The following is an 11,396-nucleotide window of genomic DNA, read 5'->3' on the forward strand; positions in this document are numbered from 1 at the left end:
TTGTACTTATATGTAATCTGGAGAAAAATTAAAAATTGCAAAACAAAGTTCAAAGATGTCTCTTAATGTCTGATGATTTAAAGAACTGATCTCAGTTGTCATAGCCTTTGTAACGATTGCAACAGAATTGCATACTGTAAAGATTAAATTTTAGGGAATATGGGAGGCTGAGGCAGGTAGAAATTAGTTTCTCTCTGCAAGGAGTATTATATTTTTTAGAGGTTTATTAAAGGATAAAGATTAAAGAATATACAAGTAAGAAACATGTGCCTAGGCCAGAGGCCTAGACAAAATAACCTCACATCACGCAAGAGACCGCCTGCTCCAAAACGGAAGTCCAAAAAGAGCCAAGCCCTTTCAAAAGCCTTTGAATCAGCTTAAATACCTTCTCAGGTGAGATTACAAGGCATTCTGGGGAAGTGGAGCAAAGGCTCATGGGGATTGTAGTCCTGTATTCGAGTCTATTTTTTACAATTCTTGGCTGAAGTCAGACTTTTTCTTATTTTAGTGGACCTTAACAAGTTGCGTATATATTTGGAGATCTGTGTACATGTGTTTGTTCACTGATTAACTCATTGAATTGATTCTTTTCCCTTAATGTCACAACTTCAGATTTTAGACTATAATGGGATACAACCAGGAAAAACTTGCAGAGCCAGAGATAGAATCCTCATTCTGTTCCTCACTAACGATGGGGTCTGTGGGCAGGTGGAGTAGTGGTGGAGTTGGGATTGAAACAGCCCAAGGTTTGAAATCTTCCCCAGACACTTCCCAACTGTGTGATCTTTGGTAAATCACATAATCTCTTTGAGCCTCTTCCTTATTACCCTCTAAAGATGAGATAATTATAACACAGTTTTTGAGAGACTCAAATAAGAGTGCATATAAAATATTTTATAAACTCTAGAAATACTAGCTATTACTATGTCCTCTGGGACCTCAGTTTCTTCATTTGGAAAATGAAGGTCTTGGAATATCTGACCATTAAGATTGCTTCTATCTCTTGACCTTACTTATTACTTAGATCATTGGATTGTTCTGGTATCCACAACTGAAGTTAAATTAAGTGGACTATCCAGAAGGGGCTATGATATAGTCTAAAGGGTTAATCTGTTGTGAAAGGGTTTATCTATTTATAGCAGGATGAATGGACTTTTTTACAGGGTAGGTTAGGGTGAATTTAATGAGATACTACTAGTAGCGATTATACTTTCTTTCCAAAAAATAAAGTTCAGAAAAATAATGCAGGAGAGATGCTAGGAAAAAAGAATTATATTGGATTCAAATAAAAATAAAAGGCAGAACAGTGATGCTTTTCAAAGCTGAATTAGCAGAAGTTTAATGACTAGGCAGCCTGTTTTCACACTTGTAAAACAAGATAGAGAAATAAATGACAAACCAATTCTTTATTTTTCTCAAAAAGGAAAAAAATCCAAATGAAGTCACAAAGAGTTAGACGGGAATGAAATGACTGGACAACAATTAGAATCAAAGAGGTAAAGATCGTGTGTTATTCTTTCCCGGTCAGGTCAAAACTAGGATATTGTTTTCCTATCTAGGAACTACAAAGGACACTAGAATTTAGAAGTGGATGGAATCTTGAAGACCATTACTCTACTCCAATAATTTTAGAGAAGAGAACTAAAACCCTGAGGATTAAGAGAATTCAAGTTCCCAGGGCCAGTTAGTAAAAGAACTGTATTCCCAAATCAAGTCATCCTGCCTCTCTTGACCTCTTGGTATTGTTCATCATCTCCTCCATGGTCTTCTCTTCTCTCGCTTTCTGTGACATTGCTCTCTCCTGGTTTTATTCCTACTTGTATGACCAGTCCTTCTCTGTCTCTTTTACTGCATGTTTAACCATATTCTAACAGCCAACCATGGTTCTGTCCCAGGCCTTTTCCCCTTCTTTGTCCATCCAGTGATTAGGGAGACATGGACACTAAGGAGCACTGCAGAGTCTCAGGGAGCCAGGTGTATGGGCAGGATTTCCCCATGGGTACTTGTACCCATGGGTACATGTATGCCCAAGTTTGATTAATTTAAGAGAAGATATTTGGCCCTCTGGCTAAAACCTATGGGGGGAAGGAGGCCCCTTAGCCATGCTGACAGGAAAGTCCTACAAACAAAAAAAACAAAATAGGGGGCAGCTGGGTAGCTCAGTGGATTGAGAGCTAGGCCTAGAGATAGGAGGTCCTAGGTTAAAATCTAGCCTCAGACACTTCCCAGCTGTGTGACCCTGGGCAAGTCACTTGACCCCCATTGCCTGCCCTTACCAATCTTCTGCCTTGGAGCCAATACATAGTACTGACTCTAAGACAGAAGGTAAGGGTTTAAAAAAAAAAAATAGAGTGAAATCTGCTCTTCTCTCAGTTTATTAAACTTTTTCTCCTCCAACTAATCCTCACACATCATCCCAGGAGCCAACTGTGGCTTTCTATTTTTGTATGGGCCTCCCATAGGGGTACTCCAGAATACAGTGCAGGGGACATCTGCCGTGACTCCTGCCTCCTGATTTTTTGACTCTATAGCTGCCATGTTCCTGCTGCCATTCTATCCTTGTAACTCACTCCACTCCTTGATTGCCTTCACACAATCAGAATCTAACCACTTAATCCATGATAATTTTTAAAAAGGAGAGGTTTTGGCCACATTAGAAAAGAGTGAATTGAAGGTGTATATTCATGTATAAATACAAAGCTGCTGGGGAGGGGGGTTTCGCTATTTTTCATAAGGAGAAATTAGTATCTCCCTTCTGATGGGCACCAAACTTTCACTAATTTTCTATAGGAAGTTGCCAATCAAAGATTACTAATACTAATAAATGCATGCTGGAGAATAAAGGATTATTTTCTCTGTTATTTTGAGTTTAGATTAGTTATAGATTGTAGATATAATAGCCTGTAAACAGATTTAGTTATTGGGAATTGGGAGCACCAGTAGTTGAAGAGACTTGACTGAAGATAAATCTTGTATAAAAAATTATTTATTCATATTTACTTCTATAGGAACAATGACAGGAAAAGGAAATTGGAGATACTGTAATTGGAAAGTTGAGGAAATCTATTTCCCTAAATCTAATCAATACTAGCTAACAACCCACAACCAACTGTCTCTCATGAGATTTTCTTCTTGCTTTAATTCACAAGCTTAACTTAAAACTACTATTACTGACTAAACTAATTCCCAAAACTAAATTAACTTTCTACTTTAAACTAAAATATGAACTTAATAAACAGAGAGGAATAGAGGAATAAGATAAGATTTCTTTCCTGCTGCTCAAATGAAATTCAGCTTGTTAGAACTTCATGGACTTCTCCACTCATCCTTTGCTCTCTCCTGCCACCACTGGCAAAACAGAGGTACTGGAGTACCACTATTCTTTTGTCTGCTAGGACGTTTTTTCAGAAAATTCACCAGATCTTCTCCAACTCTCAGAGCAAGCTCCTTGGAAAAACTTCCTGGATCAGGACAGCCCAAAGGGTGATTGTTGGTTCAACTAAATTTCCCAAACTCTTCCCATCATTTCTCTTTGAGAATCTACTCTGACTTAAAGAAATACAACTCACTCAACTCCTCTCTCTTATCCACCTATTCCCAATCTTTCAAAAAACTATCATTGTTTACCCAATTACCAAAGTACCTACTACATATCCAATACAATAAAGTTGCTCTCCAGTGTGGATCAACTGATGTGCTGCAAGAGTGCCACTCTGTGTGAAAGCTTTTCCACACTGTTTACATTCATAAGGTTTCTCTCCAGTGTGGATTCTCTGATGCCTGGTAAGATGGTCCCTCTGAGTGAAAGCCTTTCCACAGTGTTTACATTCATAAGGTTTCTCTCCAGTGTGGATTCTCTGATGCGTAGCAAGAGAGGCACTCCATGTGAAAGTTTTTCCACAGTGTTTACATTCATAAGGTTTCTCTCCAGTGTGGATTCTCTGATGTGTAGAAAGATTGCACCTCTGTGTGAAAGCCTTTCCACACTGTTTACATACATAAGGTTTCGCTCCAGTATGAACGCTCTGATGTGCTGCAAGAGAGTCCCTCCATGTGAAAGCCTTTCCACAGAGTTTACATTCATAAGGTTTCTCTCCAGTGTGGATTCTCTGATGTCTGGTAAGATAGTCCCTCTGAGTGAAAGTCTTTCCACATTGTTTACATTCAACAGCTTTCTCTCTAGTGTGGATTTCCTGAGGTGCAGCATGCTGAGAATTCTGATTGAAAGGTCTCCCACCATTATCACTCACAGAAACCATCTCGACATGTTTATTTTTTGGATGTCTAATGAAGTCTGAACTACAGCCCAAGGCCATTCTTCCTATGCTACCTTGATACACGGGCATTTCGGCTGTCTCAGGTGATTGAACAAGTCCTACTTCTTCAGGAAAGCATTTCCTATATTCACTTTCCTGACAATAGTCATTTTCTGAGGTCAATTTCATATTCTGAGTTAGGACTGAATATTCGCTGAATTTCTCTGCAGTTTCATCAAATTCACAGTCACTCTTTGGAGTTTTATTTACCTTGATAGTAGAATTACAGATTTCTCTCAAAAGGAAGCCATGAGGATCCTCACTCATGCATCGTTGGGGGCCAGATCCTTCTAGAAAAAGGCTCACCTTTGTAGACAACTTAGTCTCTGCTTCTGAAGAAAACAAATAATGATATAAACACAGAAGTAAAGAGGACACACACAGAGCAATCAATATAAGTTCTTTCCTCTGTTGGCAGAAAGTAAATGGATTTTATTCTATTTCCCCAGGAAAAAAGGAAGTTTTCAAACTCAAACAAGCAGAACTACTCTTTGGATAGACCACTGGGTCATATCTGCAAAATGGATGATTTTAGAAAAGCTTTCTCATACAATTACAATGAAATCTAATAATGGACCTGTGACACAGGCAAGCATAAGATTCTTTTCATACTTTAAAACTCAAGTCATGAATAAAGGATGAAAGAATGACCTGAACAACTTCCTTGCAGCTAGACTCAAACCCTGTAAAAATAGAGATTTGAACCCCGGACTTCAATTCCCAGAAGTCCTTGGTAGTTCCCAGAATTCCCTAAAATCTCACCAGAAATACCCACCTGGGCAAAGAACAAAATGGGTATTTAAACTGACTGTACTGCCTATTGCTCTCTCTGCTTCCGCTTCTAAGCACACGTGTCTCTCTACCAGGCAGGCAAAACATAGTGAGTAGGTTACACGTGCTTTTCTTATTTTATATTTATTTCTTAATTCTAATAATCTTTAATAAACCTCTAAAAATATAATACTTTTAGTAGAGAAACTAAATTTAATTTAACAACCCTGTACATAAGAATGAGTCGTCCACAGTATTGCACAAACTTTCTCCATTGCCCTTTCTATCTTTCCTAAAAAGTCACTCCATTATTATCATAATTTTGGAAATCTCAGGTAATCTTCTAGATATTCTGTTTTCATCATTTTGGATGCATTATCTCATGGTCAGTCTAGGTAAATTATGTAGGCTAAGCAGGGAAACAACTTCACTCTTTTTAACTCTAATGCAGTAATTTTCAAAATGGAATATAAGTTTTCTTTTCCCTACAGATGCAAAGATTAAAGATTCATCTAATTTTACAATCAACTATAAATTATGTCTCATGCCCAATACTAAGTCTATCATCCATTTTTTATGAAATGAACAGCATGATTCAGCATTGGTCTGCCAGTCCCCAAGTCTACCACTCCCTTCACCACAACAGATAAAAGTCTTTTGTAATAACAGTCCTAATACATCTGCTTTCAACTCACTCACCTGGACAGGAGCTCCTTGGGCCTTTTTGCTCTAGTAGCCATGGTGCTTTCCCTTGCTGAAAACAGGAGATAAAATTTTCTCTAGGAACTGGAAGTCCTGGGCATAAGAAAGAAAGAAGGGATCAGGAGAAAAAAAAATAAAAAATATTGTCCCTTTAAAGGAAAGGGGTTATGCAAGTAAGGACTACAGAATGGTTTCTATTGTATTTACTATTGAGGCATTTGCAGAAGGGCAGAGATCATAGAAAACATTTGCCATCAGAAAATTCCATCTTTATTTACCTCTTGTAATAGAAGGATAGGCACAATGTACAACTTCCATTATCTAGAAATTAAAGGCAGCTGATACTGAAGAGGTAAGAGATCAGAACTTGGAGTCAGAAAAGCAAATTTAATACAACCTCAAAGAGATGGTATGTGGGTGCCCCCAGGCAAGTTACTTAACCTCAGTTTGCTTCAAGTATGAATTTAGGACAATAAGACTATCAAACTCACAGGGAGGTTGTGAAATTAATGATAATTATCAACTCATATAAACAATAGAGGACAAAGAGCATATAATTTGAAATGCTTATTCCCTTCCTTTCCGTTCCCATCATGTAGCCTGGGATTTGAGGGAAGAATAAAGGAGGAATAAGGATAAACTTGCTAGACTAAGCAAAATGGGAGCTGTGAGCTTTAGTTTTATATCTCAAAAAAAGTTTTATCTCCATATTGTTAAGGAAATAATCTGCTTACCTTACTCTATCTACTTGTTTTTGTTGTATAATTAGAATCTGCTCCCCAAAACTCCAATTCCCAGCACCCCACTTTTGTTCTCACATTACATCCTTAGGCTTTGGAGATAAAAGTTTGTCTCTCATCCTCTTTTTTTTAATTATGTGCTTGTCAATATTTATTCTAACTTGAGTCAGAAATTTATTTACAAATACCTAGAAAACAATAAAGAAGAGATATGTGAGAGAGATAGAGACTTTATCTATCTTATAAGCTTAAATGGTTTGCTCTAAGTCTGTTTAATTCAGGTGGAGACTAATTAGCTCTCAACCAGGAAGGCTGGTAGTGTCTATTCTGATTTCTTAACATGTTAAAATGATCTGTTGGGGAGATTAGTCTCCCAAAGGATCACAGAGGGGATGATGAAAGGAAATTCTTGGTCCTCTTTGCCTAATCTGAGTTTACACTTCTAAAAAGGCTTCATTGTCTTTGCCTAGTTGAAGTTAACACTTTGGTAAACAAAAACTTAAATACAGTTATAAGGAAGAGAGATGTTTGGTAGGTTTTGCCTAACTTTCAATTTGTTTTCCTGAGGAGTCCCCTCACTGTTACCCATCTTCATTTTGTGACTCTAATCATTGAAAAACACATTTTAAGATTGCTTTGACATGCTCAAGGCACAACCAGCTTTTGTTTTTGCTATACCACATTCTTTAGCTTCACCTCTACCAAGATCAGACCCAACCCAAAGGGGAAGGGGCTGCCTTTGTATGTAGAGGGTTCCCTTCAATGCCCCTCTTCAAGGAAAAGCTGCCTGGATATAAAAAGAGGATCTGCATACAAAACTTAGGTCTTATTAGAGGCTGGACTAGATGTCTACTTATATTAGCTTCAGAAATATAAATCTGTAACACTGGATTGTTTTCACCTGAAGCTAACCAAAACAGAAGAGAATCAATTTTAAGGACAAAATAGGAAAAGCTCACCTATCCATAACATAATTCAAAGCCTTTATATATATATATGAAAAGCAGGCCAAAGGAGAACCCTTGGCAGGGATTAGCACTTCTGCTTTTTTAATCATTGACAAAGGCTCAAAATCCTGCACATCTTGCTTCATATAAAGACATTCTCTTAATGGCAGATTGACAATTAACACAGGAAATGGTCTTTACCCACAGAGCGTAGATTCTGCACATTCTCCAGCATGACCTCTAGGTGCAGGGCTTTCTGAGAATGGTCCAATAGGCACCATTCTTCCTGGGTGAAGTTCACAGCCACATCCTTGAATGTTATTGACCCCTAAACCAACAAAAGTCACAAGATTTAGAGCCCCGATTTCATCTGGTACAGTCCTGATCCACTGACTGGAGGAAACTGAAGCACACAAGGGCATTTATCTAAACTTCTAACCTCTAACACTTTCAGAGCCAGCACTGCAGATTTGTCATTCAGAGCCCAATGAAATATTGACAAAGGCACTTTGTGTCTAAAGTGAGAATCATGTTGTGAAGAGTAAAACCTGGAATTATCTTACTATGGAATGCTTTTCCTTGGAGAATCAGGAAGATGAGTTTCTGAGAAGGTAGCGTGTACTGCGTATTCTAGGGGGGAAATATTACCAGTGCTCAGTGAGGAGAAAAAAATGAAAAAAAGAGTTTTTATGTAATTCTATGTAATTTCCTAAAAAGTCAGAAATACTCTTATCTGAATGAAAGCATAAAAAGGATTGCAGAACCTTATATGGGATTAGACTCTGATTTTAGCTAATGGAGGAAGAGTAGTCTTGTGTTAAATTGAGACTTTGGGGAACAACTGGGTATGCTGTGCCATAGCCAAAACATTTCGGTCTTTATTTTACGATAAATGTCATTTATTACTGGAATGTATTCAGTAATTTTACATTTACTGACATGGAAAGAATAAATATGATGAGGAAAAGAAGGGGTGTTCCATCTTTTAAAAATATAATATTTGGGGGGCAGCCAGGTGGCTCAGTGGATTGAGAATCAGGCCTAGAGATGGGAGGTCCTAGGTTCAAATCTGGCCTCAGTCACTTCCAAGCAGTATGACCCTGGCCAAGTTTTTTCACAACCCCGCCCCCCTTGCCTAGCCCTTACCACTCTTCTGCCTTTGATTCTAAGACAAAAGGTGTGTGTGTATATATATATATATTCATTCCTCCTGGGGCTGGGGAAGCCCAATGCTGTCTGTCACCCCCCCCCCCCATTCCCCAGCTCCTCCCACTGAGGCCCTCCTGTGGCTGGGGGTGTGTGTATGGGGGGACGGGCTGTCAGCAGGGCATGTGGGGGAGAAGCTCAGGGCCTGCCTGGAGGCTGCCTTTGCTGTGAGGACAGAAGGAGGTGCTGGATGTGCTCAGCAGTGCCCGCCCTGCCCCAGGCCTCCCCCACTTCTTACTCTCTAATTAGGCCCAAAGGCCTGGTGGAGGCTGACCCACTGCCTGACCCAGGAAGCAGCCCATGGTGTGTCCTCTGGCCTGGAGGAAGGAGCCTGGCTGGAGCCCTTCTCAGCAGCCCTTCCAGCCCTGCCCGCCTCACCCAGCCCTTTCCTTGGGCTCAAAACGCTCCTTTGTCCAGCTGTGCCTCACCTGATCTCCCCCAAACTCCTTCCGAAGCCCCCCTGGCAGGCCTGACTGACCCGCCCAAACCCGGGGCCTGGAGGGCAGGAGCAGAGCCTGTCCCTGGCTCATCCCTGGAGCTGGGGGACCCCCGGCCATCCCGCTGAGGGAGGGGGTCACACGGAGGGGGGGGGGGGAATGGCAGCGCCTGGGCCTGACTGGTGGCACTTGGGCGGCTCATCCAGGCAGGGGCTCTCAAGGCTGGGAAACCCCAAAACACCGTGGATGGGGGGCAGCCAGGGCTGACTCAGGAACTTCTGAGCACAAGCAGTGATGGAGCCCCTGGAGGCCTGGCAGAGACCCAGCTCTGAGTTCTGCTGGATTCCAGCCTGGCCGGGGGAGGGGCTGCACTCACCTGGGAGGGGGGCCTCGGGGTCCCGGGGGCCATTCCTCTGGCTGCGGGCTCTCTGCTGGGGTCACCCTGGGGTCCTTCAGGGGGTGGCAGCCGGAGGCGGAGAGACTTCCTCTGGGTGCACCTGGGGGAAGGAGAGAGGGGGAGGGTCAGAGGGGCTCCCAGGCCTTTCCCTGGGCTCAGGGCAGACTCTCCCCCACTGGGGGGCACAGGGAGCCTCAGGCTGGGAGAGGGCCTCCGACTGGCCAGGCAGAAGCCCCCTCCCCTCCTCTGCCGCCATCTTTGGCTTCATTCCATTCAGAAACTGCACTGAGTGGATGGAGGGAGCCAGCTGGGGGGAGGAGCAACTAGGGAAGGGGGGAGCCTGGGGGACTGGAGGGGAGACGGGCATCAGGTGGGGGTGGGAGAGAGCGGGCTGGTGCCCGAAATCAGGGCTCCTTCCATGTCACGTGGGCACCCCCCACCGTGCTTCTCCCCTTGGCCTGTTCGGTCCTGTATGGGCCCCTGGGGGAAGGGTCCGGACCAGTTCCTCCCCAACCCTGTAACTGAAACCCCCTCCCCCAGCAGTGGAGGCCTCTTCTCTCTCCTCTGGGGGAGGGCAAAGCCCCGCCACAGGTCCCAGGTCCAGACAGAGCCGCCCCTCGGCCTGAGCAGAGCACTTCGAGGTTAGTCGTTTAAAGTGAGGGACAGACACTGAGACCGCCCCTCCCCCCCACAAACACTTACAGGGGCCCAGGACTCCGGCCCCGCCTCTCTTTTGCACATGCGCACTAAGCTGAGGATTCTGGAAGGAGTTCTGTAACAGAAAGTCTCAGCTGACTGGGTGGAGAGCTCGAGCCGCACCTCCGCCCTGCCTCACCCACACCCCACCCAGGCCACTTCCCCTAGAAAGGTTCAAGAAGCATAATAATGAGAGTTCCAGGAGCGGAGACTGTCCATAAGAGTTGCCCAGAATGCTTTGGGGTACAACAAAAGGAGCCAAGATTTGTGTGAAGTTCGACCCTAGGCATTGTGGGAAATGGAATCCTCCTGCCCGGGCCCCTGGGTTTACAAGTCTGCACAAAGTTCTCCACTGCTACCCCAATTACCCCCCAGACCTTCCTCCCTTCTTTACTCTCGAAACTGCTCAGGCCAGAGCCCGGCACCCAACAGGCGCCTAATAAGTGTCTACTGATTAAGGGACTGATAGATCAATGGATCGAAGCTCTACACGGCCTGGGCAGGTGGAGCCCCGATCCCCGCCTTCGGACTCACACACTGTCCCCTCCCCCCGCAACACACTACTACAACCCTGCACACCACCCCGGCAGGTCTTTTGCTTGCACATGCGCAAATGCTTACGCCTAACCTCCAAGGATCACTAAGAGGGAACGGCTCCACCCGGGAATTAGGGAGGAGAAAGTGTCAACTGTCAGAGCGGAGAGCCCAGCCCCCCGCCTAACTCCCCCCTCCCCGCCCGATTCATTTATTCCCTCCCCTCCCCCTCTCACCTAGCAAAGGTCCCAGAAACACAGCCGCAGGGCTACCAGAAGTTCAGACTGCCAAAATCTCAGAACCTAGATATTCCGGGAAATAGTCTTCTTGGGGGAGGGCCACGGCTTATATGAATCACGACGCAGGCATTCTGGGAAATGGAGTCTTTTGCCTTGGCTCCTCGGTTTAGGGCTATCGTGGGGGAGGAGCTATACAGGAATTGTCGGGGAGTGTGTGGGGGGGTGCACCCTTCTTCCCACCTCTATTTCCCTTCCAGCCCTACCCGGACTCCTCCATAGCTTGCAAAGTCCCTCCTGAGAGAGTCTGACACACAGCAGGGGCCTAATAAAAGTCATTTATTGATTGACTGATTGGCTCTCTGCTCCCCAAGGCCTGAGGAGGTGGCGCTAGCATCCCTCAGGACCCCACAC

At 43.7% G+C, this 11,396-nt stretch overlaps 1 protein-coding gene across 2 annotated transcripts; it reads right to left on the reverse strand.

Annotated features, from left to right (window-relative positions):
- Window positions 1-1,310: 1,310 nt before the first annotated feature.
- Window positions 1,311-11,396, reverse strand: LOC103093760 (zinc finger protein 383-like). Of its 2 annotated transcripts, none has more exons than XM_016427496.2 (5): window positions 10,983-11,396; window positions 9,496-9,616; window positions 7,678-7,804; window positions 5,787-5,882; window positions 1,311-4,645 (listed from the first exon to the last, which is right to left on the reverse strand). In XM_016427496.2, the coding sequence occupies exons 2-5, from the start codon at window positions 9,526-9,528 to the stop codon at window positions 3,624-3,626; spliced, it is 1,278 nt and encodes a 425-aa protein (XP_016282982.1). In that variant the 5' UTR covers window positions 9,529-9,616; window positions 10,983-11,396; the 3' UTR covers window positions 1,311-3,623. The 2 variants fall into 2 exon arrangements, with proteins under 2 accessions (XP_016282982.1, XP_007506893.1); XM_007506831.2 differs by having other exon boundaries at window positions 1,311-4,648; window positions 10,983-11,392.

This window comes from Monodelphis domestica, chromosome 3 (assembly GCF_027887165.1).
Source record: "Monodelphis domestica isolate mMonDom1 chromosome 3, mMonDom1.pri, whole genome shotgun sequence".
Lineage (NCBI taxonomy): Eukaryota > Metazoa > Chordata > Mammalia > Didelphimorphia > Didelphidae > Monodelphis > Monodelphis domestica.